This window comes from Erpetoichthys calabaricus, chromosome 1 (genome assembly GCF_900747795.2).
Source record: "Erpetoichthys calabaricus chromosome 1, fErpCal1.3, whole genome shotgun sequence".
Lineage (NCBI taxonomy): Eukaryota > Metazoa > Chordata > Cladistia > Polypteriformes > Polypteridae > Erpetoichthys > Erpetoichthys calabaricus.
Window position 1 is genome coordinate 25159763 of NC_041394.2, and position 23498 is coordinate 25183260.

The following is a 23498-nucleotide window of genomic DNA, read 5'->3' on the forward strand; positions in this document are numbered from 1 at the left end:
TTATACAACCCTTTTTTATTATGAAAAGATTACGTAAGTGTTGCTGTGGAAGGTTCGGAATGCATTATGGGTATTTCCATTATTTCTTATGGGAAAAATAGTCTTGACTTACAACCAACTTGAGTTGCAACCAGCCCTCGTGAACGAATTGAGTGCGTAAGTCAAGGGTCCACTGTACTTCCAGGTCACACGGAAGTCCCGTATATTAGGGAGATTATCTTCTTGCAGTGACCTCTTGCAGTACCCATGGACCCCAGCAGGACTATGCTGCTGGACTACTTATATGGGGGGCTGCTGCCATCTAGCAACTGGGGGGAATGAACACCCTTCATAGACAGTCCTTCCCTGTCTTCTTCTTTTATTTGAGCCAGGGAAGATGTTACATACTGTATGTGCCCGGTCGGGACGCCTGTCCATTTGTCTGGGGCTTCCCATCTGGGTAAGGAACCATCTTCTTCTCTGACTGGGTTGGCCATCCCTCCATTAGGGAAGCCTTGCCCAGGTAAGGAATCTTCCCGACTCCCTTCCAGGATGCCTGTCCATCCCGTGTACCATCTACACTGTCTATCTAAAAAAGATAAATAAATAAAAAAAGATCCCTGCAAAGTGGTCTAAAATAACAACAAATATAAGCAAGTATTCACCTCCCCTCCTTCTTCTCCACACTGCCATTTTTTCCCCATTCTTCTAGACAGCCTAGCCATGCTCTGTCAGGCTGCATGAGGATTGTAAGAGAGCAGCGTTTTCAAGTTCTGCAACAAATCGGATTGAGATCTGGACTCTACTTGGCCACTACAGCACATTAACATTGTCGTTTTTACACCCCAGCTTTGAGGTTGTTGTCTTGCTGAAAGACAGATCTTCTCCCAAGATGCAAGTTTCTCGCAGAATGCATCAGGTTTTTCTCTGTAGTTTGCTGCATTCATTTTACCCTCACAAGCCTTCCTGGAAATGATGTAGAGAAGTATCCCCACCGCCTGATGCTACCGCCATCGTGCTTCACAGTGGGGATGGCATGTTTCTGATAACGTGCTTGTGCCAAAGATGGCATTTAATGTGATGACCAAAAAGTTCAATTCTCTTCCAGATGGCCTCAGTGTCTCCCATATGCCTTCTAGCAAACTCTAGCTGAGATGTCATAGGTCTGCTCTGGGTAGATTTTCATTTCTCGATGATTTATATAAATTCAGAGCCTACAGTGTTGGCCAAATTATTATAATATTTGATCTTTTTGAGAAGTTTGTTGTAATTTTCTGTCTGAATCAAATAATGTCGCTAGTATTTTCACTATTATCACTCAGATTGTGTTGCAAATGGATATTAATATCATTAAGAATTGTTTTTGTATGGTTTTTGCATGGCTTTGTCTGAAAATAATATTTTTTTGTGGAGTGACACAAAGGCATTAAAATTTGGCCTATTTCTGTGTTTTGAAGACAATTTTACAACATGACATTTTCGCTATTTCTGCACACCTTTTAAAACGGTTTGAGCTTATATATAAATAAGCCTGCACATGCAAACAAATTCTAACACACAAATTTAGTTTTTGCGGAAGTTTGATGCGAATCTTCTCTGGAACTTGTACGAAAGCGAGAAAGGGTAAGAAAACCGACATCAGCCCACGAAAAAAAGGCCAGGTTAGAGTTTTGCTGGAAGAAACGACTATGACCCAGGTGGAAATTGCTAAGAAACTTGGTGTTTCTCAAGCATTTGTCAGTATTTGTCGAAGGAAGTTGAAAGGCAACCAAGGATTCTCTCCAAAACGTAAAGGTTCGTGCAGCAGGAAACGCCTATCAACATCCAGAGATGACCAGAGGCTGGTCAACATCTGTCTCCATCACAGGAAAGCCTCCTCAAAGCAACTGAAACAGATGTGGCAGGAGCATGGAGTTGCAGCCAGTTCAAGGACAGTGCGTTGCCAGCTTTTTACAGCCGGTTTGAAGGCATGTCGGCACTTGAAAAAACCTCTTCTTACGACGACAATGATGCGGAAGAGGTTGGACTGGACTTCATAAGACTGGTCAAAGGTAAGAATTGCTTCAGAACACATCAGGAATATTTTCAATAATTTTGTAACAATTATCTAAAATCTAATTAACTAAATAAATAACTGAACACACATTGAATTTTTTTTAAACAGGTTGTTTTTTCGGATGAGAGTTCGATGCATGTCCTTGAGGACCATGCTCAATTTGTGCGCCGACGTCCTGGTGAGGAATTCTGCCCAGATTGTGTTAAACAGACAGTTAAGCACCCACTTTCTGTGTTGGTTTGGGGTGCCATCAGTGTTCACGGCGTGAGTCTTCTGCACATCGTGGAAGGAACGATGCGCCAGGATCAATACATCCAAGTCCTGGAAACACGGCTCCTTCCTCAGTTAAGGGACTGGACTCAAGGATCTCATCAGGACGTCATTTTCCAGCAAGATAACGCCCCTTGCCACACATCCAAAAAGGTTAAGAAGTACCTGGCAGAAAAACAACTCCAATTGCTCGACTGGCCTGAAAACAGTGCAGACATGAATCCCATAGAGAATGTGTGGAAGATGCTGAAAAATAAGATGCATGAATGCAGGATCACAACCAAGCAACATCTTATTGAACGCCTTCTACAATGTATGGTTTCACGACAAGGACATTAAAAAGTGTGCAGAGGACATGATTGCAGGCATGCCTAACAGAATACAGGCAGTGATTAAAGCACGTGGAGGCTGGACAAAATACTGACATTTTGGATGACATTTAAGGTGTCAAGGAAACAAAACCTTAATTTCCCATAAAACTTTCTAAATATATGTTGAAAACCAATTTGGTTTGTGTTTTACATAAGTAACTACAAATACAAAGAATTGCATGTCATTTATAATGCACCATATTGGTAATTTTTAGCTTTGAATCGACAAAAACTGCAGAAAACCAAAATATTATAATAATTTGGCCAACACTGTATTTTCTTGTTTCCACCCCCTGACTTGTGCTCTTCACTCTCCTTTTCACAGAGTTACTTTAGGTGTTCTTTTGTCTTCATTATGGAGGTTAGGCCACCATAATGGCTCATCTCAAGTTGCATTCAGACTCAGGTCATTGTGTAGGTCAGGCCACTAAACTGACTGACCACAATTTGGATCTTTCATTATTTTATGCTTTATATGTGTAATTAATTTAGACCAATCACACAGATCTGTTCTCTGAAATGGAAGAATCGTATTGTGCTCAATCAATCAATGCCAGAAAAACCAAATTATATGTTCTGTGATTCAGGTTGTATACCAATAAAATGTGAAAACTTCAAGGAGGTAAACACTTGCAATGAATTTAGGAACACAAAAGGCAATCAAAACGACAAAAAATAACCAATGGATATTTCTTTACTTGTTTTTCTCTGTTTCTGAAGCCACAGTCTTTGGAGGTCCAGTTTGCTTTGACCCCTCTTCACAAAGTTAAACCCTTTTAGAGATGAGGCTCTTTAACTGCCATGACAGGAGCTCTGCTTTGCCAGGCAGGGTGATCAGTGAATTTTTAGCTTTGATTTATAAAGACTTGAGTGACGGCAGCATTCTGCAGTTAAAGCTTTAGTCTGCTTGTGTCATACCACGCAGGTATTTTATGGAGTCAAACTACAAAATGAGACTCAAACCCAGAAATCCTAGTCCCCTAAAGGTAATCCTAGACTTACCAAATCATTCATTAAATCCTAGGTAATCCTAGTCATCTAATGCAATGTTTCTTATGGACCTTCAAAGATTTTTCTGATGTGTACTGTATGTGTTACTATTTACACCGACTGCAAGAAATAAGATGTGTGAATACCTTAGCTGGCTTCTGATCCAAGGTGTAAATCTCAAAACCAGAAGTACAAAGCTGTTTTGCAGCATTGTCTTTGTTCAGTTTCTTGGCTTTAAAAGGTGTTAAATTGATCCTTTGTCATAATGTTTTCCTACAGAGAGATTTTACACTTGGAAACAGACACGGGCCTGGTGTATTCCACTTTCTAGTACTTTCAGGTTCTTGTGCCCTATAGTGTCATTAGTCTGGTGTTATAAGTCCCCTCTGCTGCTAGAATGTTCACTTAAGGAAATTTATTTATAAATTTATTTTAAACACAGTTTGTGTCTTGTGAAGCTCACTTTACTCATCTGAGGCTGAACTGTACCCATTCCAAACTTTGTTATACAGTGTGACCACTAGAGGGCGCTGCAGTACCTCACAGACACAATCCCGGGAATATGTATTGAACAGAACACCTGAACAGCTTTCTCATTGTTAACACAGCACAGCAGTGTCATTCTGTTTCTTGTTTCTCCCTTCCCTCTTCCACTTCTCCCCAGTGAGTGTTGTTCAGTTCCTCTCCCGACTCCGATTCGATCTGAGTGAGCAGAGCTGCTCCACTTATACAAGACCCAGGGGTAATTCAGGTGCCACATGATTACACACTGGAAGCACTTCCAGGCCAGGAGGAACCACCTTAAAGTGTGTCAGTCCTCTCCCCACAGCTACCTGTGGAGGCATCCACACACCCTGAAAGGGCTGTCCACCAGGACTACAATTCCCAAGGTGCCCTGTGGGTGTACAAATGAAAGGGTTGCTGCCATCTGGAGTACTTGGGGACTACTTGGCCCCAAGACACAGTCCTTCCTAGTCCTTCCATTATATCTTCACTACCCGCAACCAATCCGGCCAGGATGCCTATCCATATCTTCATCCATCTGGGTAAGGAACCTCCCTCCAATATAGTTTCATCCTTCACATCCAAGCACCAAAACAGAATTTGATTTTGTGAAAAAGAAACTGTCATGGACATGTGAAGAGAATGAAATAATCCACACAGTTTAATAACTGTCAAAAATAGTCAAAAATAACATAATCTTCACAGTCACTGACCTTGAAATGCTTATGTTTGAAATGTGTCATTTTTAATGTTCTTGGGGTGGCTCTTACAGGGCTAGGACCACCAGTAAAGAATAAATATCAAAAACATAATCATATTTGTGATCAGCAACCTTGAAATTGCATCACTCATCACTCTACATCCTTTTTTTTAAGTTTTGTGAAAAGGATTCACTTTGACCCCCTTGTATCCCTTTAGGGGGTCAGTTGATGTCTCATGCACAACTTCTAGTCCTTCTCATCATTTTTGTTGAAGACTCCTATTGGTTTACTTTTCGTCATAACAGTATAATTTCCTGCACAAAACATGGTTCAAAAAGGGCCTAAGAATGAGCAGTTTTGGGGTCTAGGGGGCCAAAACTAGAGGGGAACCCCAGCAAGCTTGATATCTTGCATTGTCGATTGGTATATTGTATGAGGTGGTGTTCTTGTGAGACAGGAGGCTGTGGACAGAGTAGCTGAAGTGATTTCAAAGCGTGCGCACGTATTGTAATTCTTATGAACACGATAAGAGAAGTTCAGGAGAGAATCCGACTTCTCGTTTTATTAAATGTGTTCTACTGCAGGATTAGTGTTGCGTTCGTGTGCTATGAGAATTTTCAGCATTCAAAAGTCGACCTATTTATGTGAATGTCAGGTGGACATTTCAGGTTTTGAACAAAGACATATTTGCCCGGAAATGGGGGGACCATTTGAAAAAGTGTCTTATAATTTCTACATGGTGTGACCGAAATGTGTGACAGTCTGCAGTGTGCACTTTAATCACGATGCCTGAATGGTTTGATTTGTAATTATAAACTGTGGAGCAGAGGGGTAGATTATGTAAAAATTATGTAAAAAATAGCGTCTTTATTCCAAGCATTATGGAGGGCACTGTATTTACTTTTTCTTGAGATTTCAAGCAGTTTTAAAAATGACTGGTTTCTGACCTGCAGAGTTTATTTTTTTTCATTTGAACGCCTTATTTCAAAGCGAATAGTTTTTGAATGTTATTTTCACTGCCATTTTGAGGGTTTCGCTGTGCTTGTCATGTGTGATGATGACGTCATCAGCCCAATATGGGTGGGCAAGAGTAGGGTTACAATTCTGAGTATGTGAAACACAGACTTTTATCTTGTATTTTTATTTATTTATTTATTGATTAATCATTGCATTGTTTATTTGTCTTATCCATCCATCCATCCATTATCCAACCCGCTGAATCCAAGCACAGGGTCACGGGGGTCTGCTGGAGCCAATCCCAGCCAACACAGGGCACAAGGCAAGAACCAATCCCAGGCAGGGTGCCAACCCACCGCAGGACACACACAATCACACCAAGCACACACTAGGGCAAATTTAGAATCGCCAATCCACCTAACCTGCATGTGTTTGGACCTTGGGCGGAAACCAGAGCACCCGAAGGAAACCCACGCAGACATGGGGAGAACATGCAAACTCCATACAGGGAGGACCCGGGAAGTGAACCCAGGTCCCCAGGTCTCCCAACTGCGAGGCAACAGCGCTACCCACTGCGCCACCGTGCCGCTATTTGTCTTATTTGTTTTCTTCTTCTTATTATTGTTATTATTTCATATCCTTACTTATGATTTACAATAAATAATGACGGTTGGCAGTTTGATCACTTATGAGATTGTATCTAAGCGCACTGTTCCATTGTGACATTCTTTTCAGTTAATAAAGTGAATACAGCTATTGAGTTAATAAAGCTATTGTAATAATCATAACCTGCACGTCTTTTTCCATACAAACAACTGTAAACCTACTTTTGCCCACCCCAGTATGTGAAGGTCACCTCTTTGTAGTTCTAGTTTAGTTTGAGATTGAATTTATTTGCAAACTGTGTGCTTTCTTCTGTGAATTTTTAGGATAAGACTTTTGCTCTTCGCGTTTTGGCTAACATTTCTGTTTTTGTCCACCAATTTCACTTGTTTCCACCTTTAAGAACCCCCAAAAAAAACACTTTTTATGAGTTTCACATTTTATGATTGCGATTGTGAAATTGCATGCAAAACGAATTGTATTCTCAGTGGATTAGTGTAAACATACAGACATGGTATAGGGCCCACTTGTTCAGCCTCTATGCTCTAGATTTAAATGATTCGTTTACCTAAAACTGTTATTTTTACTAGGTGGCTTTGCCCCCTGCTTGCTTCGCTCGCCAACCCCCCTCTTTGCAGTGTTGCCGCAGTGTTGCCGCTCGCGTATGGGGATATGAATGTTCAATTTAAACAGATTTTAATTTTCATGTGAAGCATTACGTTTGTATCCACACGACGTATAACTGGCTGTGATTGCATAGTTTCTTTCTCTCTATTAAATAAAATGACTTTTCGAATGTTTGGCTCTGAGATTTGTTTATTGTCTTTACAAAAGCTATTCTAACGGGAAACTGTTAATGTTTTAATATGAATGGCATATCAAGATCTCCTTTGTTGTCTAATATCCGCGGAAGATGTACTACATTACCTTTCTTGGATACATTCTTCTTTCTACAGTAATTCATGTGGTGGAAAACCAGACGGTGTTAACGGTTGTAGATATTCTTTGTGATATTGTAAGTTGTTGTTTTCATCTTCTACATGATCGCCACTGTTTCAGCATAATAATAATAGTAATGCATTTTATTTATATAGCACCTTTCCCATGCTCAAGGCACTTACAGAATATAATAAAGAACGGCAGAATATACAGTATATAGCATTGTACAAACCAGATAAATAAATAAAGAAGATTAAGACAGTAAATTCTGAAAAAAAACAGACAACATAATTGATGGTCTCGCACACACATACAGGTTACATGAGCATCTTGACATGAAAGTAAACAGAGAGAAGGGTAATAAAGTCAAGTAGAGCTAAAAGCCTTCCTGAACAGATGAGTTTTGAGTTGTTTTTTAAAAGAATTCATGGAGTCAGCTGATCTAATTAATTTCGGTAGGTCATTCCAGAGTCTGGGCGCTATACAGCTGAAGGCCCTGCTGTCACCCATGGAGTGTAGATTAGTGAGGGGCACAACAAGATTACCAGAATCAGAGGACCTTAGTCGGCGGGCAGGCACATAGTGATGGAGAAGGTCACTGATGTAGTTTGGTGCGAGGTTATTTAAAGCTTTGTAGGTTATTAGTAGGATTTTATATTCGATTCTGTAGGACACAGGGAGCCAGTGAAGACGGAGCAGGATGGGTGTGATGTGTTCGCTGCTGCTGGTTCGAGTAAAGACTCTTGCAGCTGAGTTTTGAATAAGCTGGAGCTGTGATATAAGATTAGAAGGGGCATCTGCCAGTAGGGAATTACAATAATCGATGTGGGATGTGATAAAAGCATGGACGAGTTCCTCAGCATTAGAGAAGGAGAGGAAGGAGCGAACATGGGATATGTTACGGAGGTGAAAGTAAGAAAGTTTTTTAATGTGATTTATGTGGGCAGAATAAGAGAGGGAGGAATCAAAAATGACACCAAGATTTTTTACAGTAGAGGCAGGTCTGATGAGATCACCGCCAAGATGGACTGGGAAGGAGCTCATTTTATTAAGTTGCATTTTAGTCCCAATTTGCAGGAGTTCAGTTTTATTGCAATTTAATTTTAAAGAGTTCTGCTCCATCCAGGTTTTAATTTCCTAAGGCAGGTTGTGAGCTGAGAAAGCCCTGATGAAGTTCCACTTTTAACATTGAAGTAGAGCTGGGTATCATCTGCATAAAAATGATAACCCAATCCATAACTACGGATAATATGGCCAAGGGGAAGCATATAAATACAGAAAAGCAGAGGACCAAGGACAGAGCCCTGAGGGACTCCTTGTGTGACTGGCACGGAGTTGGATCTGCTGTTGCCAAGACTAACAAACTCTTTTTGCATAGCAATAGCATAGCCTATTAATACATATTTAATTATTTTGCGTGTTACCAATCGAAATTTTTGGCATAAATTAATTTGACTTAATAAACAAATGTCGTTTATGCCTGCATGGAATATGACAGTTCCGACAGGCACGTCCTGGTGCTTCTCGAAGGCTGTCGGCACTCTTCTTGTAATGTTTCAAACTCAAGTAACAAAAATTTCTGTTTAGGGCATGAAATACAAAGGTTGTTTACAATTGAATCCCGAATAACATCTGGATCACCAAGTTCTGTCAGTACTGTGGGGGAGCAAAGAGGGTCAAAATGGTTGTGGATTTCGACGTTTGCCTGTGCCAATCTAGGTACTGATCTGGCCTTGTATCCTCGTCTGTAACGTTGAAACAGCCTGGTGCAGTTGTCGTCATCCTGTCGAGTAGCTGCGGGGGTAAAACCAGTGAATAGGATGTTACTGGGCCAGACTCGTGACCAAAGAACATGGTGGGGAGGTGTTTGTGTTTGTTATATTTTTGTTCACGAGATTGTTTTCCAGAAGTGATTTATCTAAAGATATTTTAGTACAAAGTACATGTAATGGGGACGTTGTGAGTACACGACTGGATGACTTGACATGGGGACTTTGCGAGATGTGTAAGATTTTTTTTCATGGACATTTTGATACTGTTGGCTGTAGTCCCTCATTGGTCACTATAAATTCCTATTATACTAGAAAATTTATCTACTTCTGTATGAAAATATGAGATTCAATTCTTTCTTGTCAATCACTATAAATTAAACGGGAAAAGTAACGTATAAAAAAATATAATTCCTTTAAGGGTATATATGTTCATTTATTTAAATGAGATAAATATGTATACCAAGCAAAACAAGTCTTCTACTATATATGCTCACGTATAAGTCGGGTCTTGAAACCCAAATCAGACCCCGACTTATACGGCCGATCAAAAATGCGACACTTACATTTTTTTTTTTACATCTTCTTGCCTCCTCCAATCTCGCACCAGTTTCTCAGACACATCGAATTTTGTTGCAGCAGCGCAGTTACCAATTTCTTTCGCTAATTCAATGACTTTAATTTAAAACCAAGCTTCATATTTTCTTCTGATCGAACGCTCCATCGTAGATAAGGGATGCTGTTATGATAAAGGTGTCTGAGAGTGTGAGATACAAAAAACACAAATCAATGCACATGTCGCTTTGGAGTAGTTTGGGTCTTACTGTGTGGTCACGTAGGCACAACAGAGAGAGGTGAGGAGCACGCGCTGATACAGCTCATTGCTGCACCCGCATAGAAAATAAAGGCCGTGTGCTCCATGGTTACTCTCTCAGGTGGGCGTCAGCATATCATAATCCCTTGTACCAATAGCATGAGTTTTCCGCATTCGACTTATACGACGGACATTATAAAATGGCAGAAATTATACTGTAAAATAAAGTTCTGACTTATCTGCAGGAGAACTTATCCGCGAGTATACGAGGGGGGACCCAAAAATAACCGGAATTTTGTTGTTGTTAGGTTGGTACTTGTAGTATGTGGTAGGGCCGCTAGGGCGATCTAGTTACACTCCTCACAAGTCAGTCTGCCATGTGCCATCAGTCTGTTAGATTGTGCTTGTGTTCAGTGATTTTTTTTGTAAAAGTAGGTTGCGCAACAGTGTGAGAAGGAAACGCCCTGATTTGTGGGAGTCGGGCGATTGGTTCTTTCATCATGACAACGCTCCATCTCACACTGCTCTCAGCATTCGCCAATTTTTGGCAAGAAACGGTATGACAACCCTGAACCACCCACCCTACTCACCGGATTTAGCTCCGTGTGATTTCTTTTTGTTCCCTCGGATGAAAAAAGACTTGAGAGGAAGGCGTTTTGCTGACGTCGAAGAGGTAAAACAAGAAATGACCAGAGCATTAATGGGCATTACTTCAGACGAATTTAAAAAATGTTTCGAACAATGGAACAAACGGTTAGATAAGTGTATTTCCGCCAATGGAGAGTACTTTGAAGGAGACTAATTGTAGTTTGTACAGAAAATTAATTAAACACGTTTTAAAAATATTTCCGGTTATTTTTGGGTCCCCTCTCGTATACGGTATGTAAAAGTCACGTTTGATTAATCACACAGTGATGGAGAACAACTTTTAGACATCAAGCTCAATGTACACACATAATATGTGTAACTCTAATTGTACTTAAAGGCCGTATGTTCAGTGAGACTGCTGTCCAGTTTGATGGACTAATACCTGTTATTGTTCTTACATCACAGGGAGAAGAGGTCGACATTGGCAGATATTGTGGAACAGCTACAGGAGAGAGAAGCTGCCCAATTACAGTCTCAGGTGAGCTGAATGTTCAGTTTTTGTTACAATTTCAAAATTATTCAGGTTAATCCTTTGGTTTGCATATTTGAAAAAAAAATAAAGATGCTTAAATCAGAAAACAAAGAGAGTCAGGGCATTTATCCCTAAAGGTATTCTAGTAAGTAACCTTTAAATGCTAAGTAATGTCTGACAATGAATACTCCTCATTCCATTCTGACTTTTGAATGGTAAGTCGAGCAGGGTCACCTAGTAGTTAGGGCGGTGGGCTATTACAGCCATGTGGCTGCCAGTGAAGTCTCCACCATAATGACCCTGCATGAACCATTTCACTTGTAAGGCCTCCATCTCAGTCATGGCAATATAGAAACCATTCTGTAACACCTGTATAGTACTTTGAAAAGATCCTTATTATGTAAAGGTGCCATAGTGTATGTACCAGATAAAGAAAGTATTTGATTGAATATTGTGTGATTGCTGGTTTAATCCTCACATCTACCATGCTCACATGCTAGAAATATAAGAACATTTCTGTTTTATATGGCATATACAATATAAATATTTTTATATATCTAGCATGTGACAGTGGCCAGGCAAAGTTTGCCTGAAGAAGGAACCTGAGTTGCCTTGAAAGCTTGCATTTTGTAATCTTTCTAGTTATCCAATAAAAGGTGTCATTTTGCTTAACTTCTCGCTACATCCATAATGGCTAACACGGTACAACACCCTCGTACTACACCATATTTTATATAACGTGCTATGCCCTCTAGTGGTTAAGATGTCTAACTTTAAGTCACAAGGTTACATTCACACTCTTGCTGTATGACCCTTCCTTCCTTCTTTCCTCTTTGGCATTACAATCCTTGTAGGGCCTAAGCCTCCCTCACCACTTTGCTCCATATTGACCGGTCTGTAGCTAAACTCCTCTATCACCAAAGTCGTATCTTCCTCAAATCATCCTGCACATCATCTAGTCATACTTTCCTTGTTGTCTTCCTCAAGGTAGCTCCAAATACATCTTTTCCTCCGCAATTCCATTCAAAGTGTCCAAACCATCTGATCCTTCCTTTCTTTATATCTCATTTAACTCCTGATTGGCCCTCACTCTCCATCTCTCTGCCTATAAAATAAAAACAGAATGCAAATCTTGTAAACCCATATTTCAATGAAATTAGAAGAAAGAGAACATATCAAACGTTGAAACTGAGAAATGTATTTTTTATGAAAAGTATAAGTTCATTTTGAATTTGTTTCTGCTTATGTGGAGTGGGTGAGGAGGTTGGAGTCTTGAAGGTTCAGGTGCGAGAGAGAGAATCATGACAATTTGGCTATAGTTCATCAAGTGCGCATCAAAATATGACTCAAAATCGTCTCAGAATCATCTCAGTGGATAAGGCAAAGTGAGTCATGAATTTTCCTGGTTTGTTGTTTTGGTGGCCCCTAACAGTGGAGATGTTTGTAGAGGTATGCTAGGGTTCAGCAATTTGTTTTGTTGTAAAGTAACACAATAAATACACCCGGGTTGTTCGAGGACTCAATTGTGTCTGGCGTCTCAGTTTCTCTTGTCTCGGTGGTCATTACCATTAATAAGAAGGATACACAGTTCTGTTTTTGATTGATGTAATGAAATTCCCCTTCATTTCAAATAAAATGTAGTTGCATATTTTTTTATAATTTTCTGTAACAAATTCAGTAGTTCTGTTTGATCCTGACTTTATATTATTATTATTATTTCTGCAGAAAAAAAAAATATATATATATCTTCAGGATGTTTATTAATAAAAGTCCATAAATTAATTTTTAGAACTCACTTTTTCTGTGGCCATGGAGATCTACAGGTAATCCTGGGAACAAGATGGAAATCATCGCTGTAAGTCCATCACGGGGCAAGCATTAATAGCAGTCTGTAAAATAAAGAACGTCAGCCAGCTGAATGACTCTTGTTAAATCTCCAGTAAATATTTGAATTATGTTGTAAGGTGTTATTTATGTTTGACTACAGAGTAGAGAGAGAGAAGTACCTCCACGTCTCCCGAATGGGCTACCTGAGCGAACACCTCGCCCCGACCGGCCTCGAGCCCGGGACCGACCTAAACCTCGCAGGCGGCCAAGGCCGAAGGACCCAAACGCACCACCAGGAGAGGCCAGACGATCTCGGTCAGCACCAGCCCAGAGCAGCTCGGCTCTGCCTCCCCCGCCTCCCACACATACAGCCCAGCATGAGGGGACTCTGTTCCGAAAGCATGAAGTCGAGAGCCAGAAGAAGGCTTCAAACAGGTACGGCACTTGCGTGTGTCTAATTTTTAATTGTCATGATGTGACTCCTTTAAGTTTTTACAGTTTTTTCTTGGCCTTTTAAAAAAACATTAAAATATCATTGATGTAGATCATCAGGGAAAGAAATTTGGTGGTTGCATTTATTTTGTATTGTGATCCTATCAGAAATCCTGTCATATGAAGCCTGAAAACAAAGAGGAGTGAATTAAGAACATTTACCTTAGGTAGAATGCGCAGTGGGGGGCTGGGTGGTCTTTTGGCCTTGGAACCCTTGCAGATTTTTTTTTGCTCAGCCTAACTAGAGGTTTTTTTTTTTTTTTTTTTGCTTTTCTCTCTTCCTGGCCATCTGACATTACCACTGAATTCATCCTTAGAGATTTACATCATGACATAAGGACGCTATTCTTCTACTTGACATTTATCTGTTTTTAAGATCGTTTAGATTCATGTGTTTTCTTTGTTACTTAATTTTTAACATCATTGCCTAATCTTATTTGTTTTTTTTCCTTGTCCACTTTCTCTTTGACATCTTTTAAAGCACATTGAGCTACATTTTTCAATGCAAATGTGCTATATAAATAAGTGTTTTTTAGATATGTTTTTATTAATGACGCCATTTTATGCCTTTGTGTTATGTGGTTGCTAGACTTTTGCTGTGGGGGAAGACTGGAAATGTGTGCTGTGTGATGCCTTCACCACGACGGTAGAAACTCGTGCACCTCCAAGTCTTATGATTTGGTTTCAATGTACTGTAATTACAGTAATCCCTCCTCCATCGCAGGGGTTGCGTTCCAGAACCCCCCACGAAAGGTGAAAATCCACAAAGTAAAAACCATATGTTTATATGGTTATTTTTATATTGTCACGCTTCGGTCACAGATTTGCACAGAAACACAGGAGGTTGTAGAGAGACAGGAACTTTATTCAAACACTGCAAACAAACATTTGTCTCTTTTTCAAAAGGTTAAACTGTGCTCCATGACAAGACAGAGATGACAGTTCCGTCTTACAATTAAAAGAATGCAAACATATCTTCCTCTTCAAAGGAGTGCGCGTCAGGAGTAGAGAATGTCAGAGAGAGAGAGAGAAAAGCAAACAATCAAAAATCAATAGGGCTGTTTGGGCTTTTAAGTATGCGAAGCACCCTGCAGGAAGCATATCGCTTGACAAAGCAGCTGCAAGTAAGCCCAGCAAGGAAGGGAGCAATGTGAAGGTAGTCTTTCTGCGTTTTTTGAGGAATGTCCTTATCCTCTAGGGGTGCGAACAGCCCCGTGCTCACAATATATTTGAGGAGTTTTATTTAATACGTAATACGCTCTCTGATTGGGTAGCTTCTCAGCCATCCGCCAATAGCGTCCCTTGTATGAAATCAACTGGGCAAACCAACTGAGGAAGCATGTACCAGAAATTAAAAGACCCATTGTCCACTGAAACCCACGAACCAGCGAAAAATCCGCGATATATATTTAAATATGCTTACATATAAAATCCGCAATAGAGTGAAGCTGCGAAAGTCGAAGCGCGATATAGCGAGGGATTACTGTATTTTTTTGGTTCTTTTTGTGGTACTTTGGTAAACTTCTGTATTTTCGCTGATGTTTTAGATCATGTTTTTATATGGTCTTTATTTGATTCAGTTTCAGTTTATTTTCAACACAATTTTGTGAAACAGTTGCTTGTTTAGGAAATGTTGTTGTTTAGGAAATGATTCAGAATTGTGCACTTTGTGACATCGCCATCCAGTTGGTTTGTTTTCCTTGATTCTTGAGTTTGGGCTGAGTGTTTGGTTTTTAACCTCCTTGCCTGTCTTTTGGTTAACATCTTTTCTTCAGATCTCATCCAAAATAATTCCCTGACTTTCTTTATCTGGCAGAACACCAGGTAGTCTGAGTTTACAGATTTATTTTAAAAAACGTAGAGTGTGGCTTACTGTTACCAATTTTGACCTCCTGGTCTGACCCTCTTTTGCCTTTGTGTCTGTCGTTTTGCAGTTGATTCCTCTGACTTTTGACCCTTTTGCTACACCTTTTTTTCTTACATTTTGGGCTCTGTTTAAAAACCGTTTTATTTGTACTTTCTGGCTTCAGTCTCAGCTTGTTGTCCTCCTTTTAGCAAAGGAAGACTGTGTATGTTTGTGGAGATCAGAACATGTAGTGTCAGTCAGAACACTGGTCAAGGATTCAGAGTATCCCACACAGCAGCTTTGAAAGAAATGATGGCTAATTTAATGGCTGTTATCTAAAGAAGTATACATGCTTTTGATTATGTGTGTGGCCTTCAGCATGGGGAAGGTGATAGATAAATAAAATTCATTGTTATTGTTTTTAAAGAAAGGATACAGAAAACCAATTAGTAATTACAAAAAAAGTCCACTAGATGTCAGTATTATTTTCAAATGAGTCTGGCTACTAATTTGTCGAGAGTTTGGTGTATCAAAAAAAGTATTATATTAATGGACTAACATGAACATATTACTAAAATAAACATTGCTGTATGTAAATAACATTTAAACAAACATTTTAATACATAAATGCTATACTGCATCATTTAAACGATGTGTAATACAAGATAAATATAAATGAACTTACTTCTGGTCATTAAATGTACATTTTCTTATTTATCTATGCGGAAATAACTAGCACACATGCACCTTGAGTTATGAGGAAAGATTAAAAGAGCTGAGCCGTTTTAGTTTACGCAAAAGAAGATTAAGAAAAGACCTGATTGAAGTCTTTAAAATTAGTCCAGTTGATCAAGTCTGTGACTTTAAAATGAGTTCATCAAGAACATGGGGACACAGTTGGAAACTTGTTAAGGGGAAATTTCACACAAACATTAGGAGGTTTTTCTTTACACAAAGAACAATAGACACTTGGAATAAGCGACCAAGTAGTGTGGTAGACAGTAAGACTTTAGGGACTTTCAAAACTCGACTTGATGTTTTTTTAGAAGAATTAATTGGATAAGACTAGCGAGCTTTGTTGGGCTGAACGGCCTGTTCTTATCTAGATTATTCTACTGTTCTCTCTGCTAACATCCCATAATACTGTGTGCTCTCATGCATGCTTTGGCTTTCACAATAGGTGCTTGTGCAGATCTTCTTCTTCTTTTGGCTGCTCCCATTAGGGGTCACCACAGCGGATCATCTTCTTCCATATCTTTCTGTCCTCTGTTACACCATCACCTGCATGTCCTCTCTCCTCCTGCCTCTGGACCCGTCTCTCCCCTCTTCTTCTCCTTCTTCTTCTTCGGCCAACAGTAGCCCAATTTCCGCTAGCACCCTGTTGGCTAACAGTACTGGTGGCGGTCGTTGTTAACCCGGGGCTTGACCAATCCAGTACGGAAATTTGTATTGATGTCCGCATATTGATTTGGCAAAATTTTACACCGGATGCCCTTCCTGACGTAACCTTCCCCATTTATCCGGGCTTGGGACTGGCATGAAGAAACACACTGGTTTGTGCATCCCCTGTGGCTGGGTGCTGATAATATTGTAAAACACATTCAGTGTCTTTGGTATCAGCAGAGTACTACAACTCCAAATTCAAAAAAAGAAAGTGTTTCTCAAGACAATAAAATGGAAGATTCAAACAGAAGTCAAAATGTATCTCCAGGGCCAAGGCGTTTTGCATTCTCCGGGTCCAGATTGTTATGACTCAGGTGAACTGATGAGTGAGGAAGCAATTTTAAATAAAAATAAACAAAAATTACCAGTCAATGCTGAAAAAGTACTAAAACATGGTATTTGAAATTATGGAAGTACCAGTATGATTATACATTAATGCATGTACAGTACATACAGTAGCATATACCAATGTTTATACATATATAGCTACACCTATAAAGTAATATACAAAAATGGCCACATAAAGTACCAGATATGATTGTATGTCCTGTAGTGTAGCATGCCTCATAAGTTTTATAAATTATTTAGTTTATTGTCCTATATTTAGACTGAAAAATAATTAGAATCAGTAATCAGTTTATTGGCCAGGTTCACTAATGTGTGCTAGGAGTTTGTCATGGTAGTATTGGTGTAACATTCAAGGACAACACAGAATACAAAAGATAAATACTGTATAAGAAGATAAAATACAAAATGATAAAATATGATACGACATACAAGGGCAATACAAAAAAATAAAGAGGAGAAGCATTGAAATGTCCAGGTAGTCCAGTGTGCAGGTATAGATAGATACGGAGTAGAAACTCAGGCCTGATTAGTCAGAATCACTGCATGTGAAAAAAAACAAAAAACTGCTGAGGTGACGTGTTGTTTTAGCTTTCACTGTATGAAGGTGTTTCCTGGGGGAAATCTTTGGAACCGGTGCTGCCCATGGTGAGTCTGATCTTTGCCACCTGCTTCCTTACCCCAGACTCATATGGGACTTGAATGTGAGGTAAGTTACCGCCATGGCTTCAGATTGACCTGAGCCTGAGCAGAGGCAGCACCAAACCAGACAGTTACAGATGAGGTCAGAATGGACTCAGTGGTGGCTGTGTAGAACAGGTCCAGTATTGCTTGAGGGAGATTGAATTTCCTCAGCTGATGCAAGAAGAAGATTATCTTGATGTGCTTTCTTAATAATACATGTGATGTTATTGTCCCACTTAAGGTTTTGTCCCAATGGCTGAGCCATTTATAGAAAGTGATAAGTGAGCAAGTGAGTCTCCTGAAATCTACAACCATCTCCTGCATTTTTTGAAAGTTAAGGTCCAAAGTATTATGGCTACACCACAATATCAGATGTTCCATCTCTTGTATGTATATAAACTCATCATAGTTTGAACTGAAGCCTATTAGTGCGATGTCATCAGCAAATTTAAGAAGTTTGACAGAGGAATCACTGGAGGTGCAGTCATTTGTATAAACTGCTCTGCTAAGGGTCACCAATGATTTGTTTATGGCAGCAGACTCTGGACAAACCAACATATTAATTCTGTTAGACCTCAGTGGAGCATTTGACACTCAGGTCAGACATGACATTCTACTGTCCAGAATGGAGAACATGCTGAGTATCTCTGGCACTGCCCTTCAGTGGTTCAAGTCCTATCTGACTGATTGGCAAGAGTTTGTTAGTCTTGGCAAGAGCAGATCCAGCTCAGCGCCAGTCACACAAGGAGTCCCTCAAGGATCTGTCCTCGGTCCTCTGCTTTTCTGTATTTACATGCTTCCCCTTGGCCATATTATCTGTAGCTATGGACTGGGTTATCATTTTTATGCAGACAATACTCAACTCTACTTCAATGTTAAAAGTGGAACTTCATCAGAGCTTTCTCAGCTCACAACCTGCCTTAGTGAAATTAAAACCTGGATGGAGAAGAACTCTTTAAAATTCAATTGAAACAAAACTGAACTCCTGCAAATTGGGACTAAAATGCAACTTAATAAAATGAGCTCCTTCCCAGTCCATCTTGGTGGTGATCTCATCAGACCTGCCTCTACTGTAAAGAATCTTGGTGTCATTTTTGATTCCTCCCTTTCTTATTCCGCCCACATAAATCACATTAAGAAACTTTCTTACTTTCACCTCCGTAACATATCCCGTGTTCGCTCCTTCCTCTCCTTCTCTAACGCTGAGGAACTCGTCCATGCTTTTATCACATCCCACATCGATTATTGTAATTTCCTACTGGCAGGTGCCCCTTCTAATCTTATATCACAGCTCCAGCTTATTCAAGACTCAGCTGCAAGAGTCCTGACTCGAACCAGCAGCAGCGAGCACATCACACCCATCCTGCTCCGTCTTCACTGGCTCCCTGTGTCTTACAGAATTGAATATAAAATCCTACTAATAACCTACAAAGCCTTAAATAACCTTGCACCAAACTACATCAGTGACCTTCTCCATCACTATGTGCCTGCCCGCCCACTAAGGTCGTCTGATTCTGGAAATCTTGTTGTGCCCCACACTAATCTACACTCCATGGGTGACAAGGCCTTCAGCTGTATAGCGCCCAGACTCTGGAATGACCTACCGAAATTAATTAGATCAGCTGACTCCATGAATTGTTTTAAAAAACAACTCAAAACTCATCTGTTCAGGAAGTAAACTCTCAGTTTACTTTCATGTCAAGATGCTCACGTGACCTGTGTGTGTGTGTGTGAGACCATCAGTTATGTTGTCTGTTAGGCTTTTTCTCTGAATTCACTGTTGTAATCTTCTTTATTTATTTATCTGGTTTGAACAATGCAATATACTCTACAGTATACCCTGCCGTTCTTTCTTATATTCTGTAAATGCCTTGAGCACTTGGGAAAGGCGCTATATAAATAAAATGTATTATCCATCCATCCATTTTCTAACCCGCTGAATCTGATTATTATTGTTATTAAAGCGAGACGAGTCCTGGGGAAAGGACACATCCCTGTTGTGTAAAAGTACTAAGGGTTAAATGGTTAGACATGTGTGAGCCCAACCACACATAGTGCTTCTTATCTTATCATAGTTATCTTCTGCTCTTCTCTTGTCCGTGATCCAATGGCAGATTGCATTGGGTGAGTTTCTTCTAGGAGCTCTGGGATGAGAGTATTGAAAGCGTTGGCTAAAGCACACAAACAAGATCCATCCATCCATCCATTTTCCAACCCGCTGAATCCGAACACAGGGTCACGGGGGTCTGCTGCTCAGCCTCACTTGGTAATTAAAGCTCAGGCCTAAATTCACTGCATCATCCACAGACCACTTAGCTCTTTATGAGAACAGAAATGGGTCCAGCAAGTAGTGCTGTCCTGTTACATTGAACGCAATGAGGAATTAATCAAACACTCAATACCAAAAGTTTGTTTTTAAATTCCATTTGGCCTGTGAACCCAATAAAAATGCTGATAACACTAAGAGCATGCATGCCTTTGTGCTGCGGCATTAACTAATGGCTAGATTTTGGTATTTCCTGCTAAACTGTTGGAGAACATTTTTGTCATTTCCAGCAGTGCAGATCTTTGTTCACTTCATTCTTATCTGAATATAGAAGAAAATATATCATATAAGAATGATTTTATAGTTACAGTAAGACGTGTGCCAGCTGTGGCAACTGCTCTGGAACTCTGTACCTGCCTGGATGCGTCTCTTTTGTTTGTTGTGACCAGTAGGGGACGTTGTAGTGTTCCACTACCCACACACAACCACACAGACACAAGTGCCAGGTGCAAATGTAAGGTTTATTATTATAAATTACCTTACAAAAGGCTTCTTTAATAAACGGCAACAAAAATCCAAATTCTTTTCTTTCTGTCTTCCTTGTCCTCCACTCCTCACAGGCCAGCATTGTCTGTTCTGTACACCCAACTCATAACTCACCTGGATGAGGTTGAACAACTTCTTTAATCCTGGACCCAGGAGTGCTCCCGATGCTATGACATAGCCCATTGGAAGTACTTCTGGGTCAAACAGAAGCTCCACAAAGTAGGGATTACTAATCCCAGCATCTCTCCCTCCAAACAACACAGGGATGCCCCATGAGACTAGAGGTCCCAGCATGTCCTGCGGGTGTCCATGTGGAATTCTAGCCCAAGGATATTCCCATCTAGTGTATCGGGGGAGCCATTGGTCCGACTACATCGTCTCCACCATTCCTCAATTACATTGGCCTCCCGGCCAGGTAAGGAAAATTGGTCCATTCCGTCTGGGACACCTGCATATTCACTCAGAGGTTGCCACCTCCTGCCAACCTCCCGGGTTTGGCTGTTCAGTACGGTGGCCCAGGTTATTAATCTTGTGCTGTCCCGGTTGGGATGCCTGACCATGCTTGCCATCCATCACAATGTGTACTGTGTATACTCCTTTTTGTGCTCTGTTGAGATTCCTGCTATCTGTTCTGGTTCAATCCCCACCTGTGCTGAGGCTCTTCGTGCGAGTTACTCGAACATCTGCTGTTACAGAGGTGTTAAATAATTAGACTCAACTTGTGACCTCACTGCTTGTTCAGTTGAAGTTCTTTGTAGAATGTGCAATTGCTATAGATTGTCCGATAAGAACAGTCAGAAAGCGAAGATGTCCAAATTAATTATTTATTAAATAAAAGTCCATGCCACTCGTATATTCAGGAAGTTGTTTACACCAAAGCTAGATGATGATGATGATTATATATTTGATATGTGTGTGAGTGGTTTCCTTTAACAAAAACAAATAAATATTCATTTAAATTGACTGTAAGAAATGCAGATAATATCTAAGAACATGACTGAATTAAATACTGTATCACAATAATATGGAGAATAAACTACAATGAACACTGTTATTCTGTAACCGATAAAAATGAATAAAATATTATTTTGTACTTAAACTTATATAAGTTTGAAAGTATTGATGCAGTTTAAACAATGTTACGAGATACGCTATTTATGAACTCAAATAGTTAAGCATAGGCATTACTGGTTGCAAATAACAATACATTTTAAGCTACAACTATCTGAACAATAAATAATACATGAATAATGAAATACACGGTGGCGCAGTGGGTAGTGCTGCTGCCTCGCAGCTGAGAGACCTGGGGACCCGGGTTCGCTTCCCGGGTCCTCCCTGCGTGGAGTTTGCATGTTCTCCCCGTGTCTGCGTGGGTTTCCTCCGGGCGCTCCGGTTTCCTCCCACAGTCCAAAGACATGCAGGTTAGGTGGATTGGCGATTCTAAATTGGCCCTAGTGTGTGCTTGGTGTGTGGGTGTGTGTGTCCTGTGGTGGGTTGGCACCCTGCCCAGGATTGGTTCCTGCCTTGTGCCCTGTGTTGGCTGGGATTGGCTCCAGCAGACCCCCGTGACCCTGTGTTCGGATTCAGCGGGTTGGAAAATGGATGGATGGATAATGAAATAACATACAGTAAAATTGCTTAACAATTATGCTGCTCACATATTTATACATCCATACAAAAATTACTTTCACACAACAATGAAGCAGTTTCTTACAGACGTAATTCCCACTTCTTCAGGACGCACAATGATTACATTTCGGAGACATTCTTAGAATGTGATTAATATGATATGAATCCTGCTTCAGCTGAGAAATTGTTTGTAACAATTAACTGTAACATGAGGTACCACAAGTTGGCCTTTCTTCCAGAGATGGCTGATGCCACAACCCTGGGGTGGATTTCAACTTCAGGGCAGGGCCGAGGTGTTTGGGTCAGTCTCTTCAGCACTATATAAAACTGACAGGTAAGATTAAAACATTATTGCTGTGCACTGAATAACAACCTGTGGAGGCAGTAGCGTAGCGTGGGTGTCAGCCGTTCGGGGTGGAGGAAAATTCCGCCGCCCCCTTATTTAGGTATGGTTCAAATTTTTACAAGATATTATTATTATTTATTGTGAAATTTTGCCGCCCCCCCTAAAAGTGCCGCCCGGGGCAGGCCGCCCCCACTACGCTGCGCCACTGTGTGGAGGACATTCAAGGTTGAAAGCAGGACACAACTGCAGCAGAATAGCAGATCGTTTGTGCTTTGGCTGTCTATGATGGTAGTCTCAGTGCCCTTGAGGTGTAGGCTATCACTGTCCGCATACTCACCTGGCAAAAACCTCAGTTCTCGTCTCTCTATGCCTGGACAATTTCTGTGAATGCCAGCAACACTAGGGGTCTCGTTTATAAAACTTTGCATGGATTAGAGTGGGAACATACGCATACACCAATAAAAAGGAAGAGTTGTACAATAAAAAAATGTGATTTAAAAAATGTAGCATACATATATTTATACGCAGTTTACCTTTATGAATCACAATGATTTTGTAAATATTCATATGTCAATGCACCTCAAACCCTGCCTAGTTGCCACGCTGAAACAACTATTTAGAAACTGAGCTAATTAATCTCATACGTGTGCATTCATGATGCTGCAGATCTTCATTTGCTGGTACTGCAGTGTTTTATAGTGGAATTTCCTAATGTGACCCTTTTATCCCTTTATGCTCATTACTGTGTAGACCTTAATAAAATGTCTAAAATCTCATATGCTGATCACTCAGTGATCAGGTACATTAGCACTTCCTCCCCTCCTCTTTTTACATCTTTAACGTCAGGCAATTAGAGCAAAGAAACAGGCAGGAGTTAAGTTAATTATGTATTATTGATAAACATGTAGAGTATTGAAACAGACCACATGCCTGTCTCAGTATGGCTGCCAACATAGAGTTGTCTTCTCTTCATGTCCATATGATGAGAAAGAGAGGATAAA

At 40.3% G+C, this 23498-nt stretch overlaps 1 protein-coding gene across 1 annotated transcript in view; it reads left to right on the forward strand.

Moving 5' to 3' along the window:
- The window catches only part of LOC114647794 (spectrin beta chain, non-erythrocytic 4-like), a 432215-nt gene that overhangs the window by 391871 nt on the left and 16846 nt on the right, over positions 1 to 23498 (forward strand). The window contains exons 33-34 of the mRNA XM_028796437.2: positions 11007 to 11079; positions 13061 to 13335. Of these exons, the coding sequence (XP_028652270.1) occupies positions 11007 to 11079; positions 13061 to 13335 (348 nt within the window). The remainder of the gene's footprint in view (positions 1 to 11006; positions 11080 to 13060; positions 13336 to 23498) is intronic.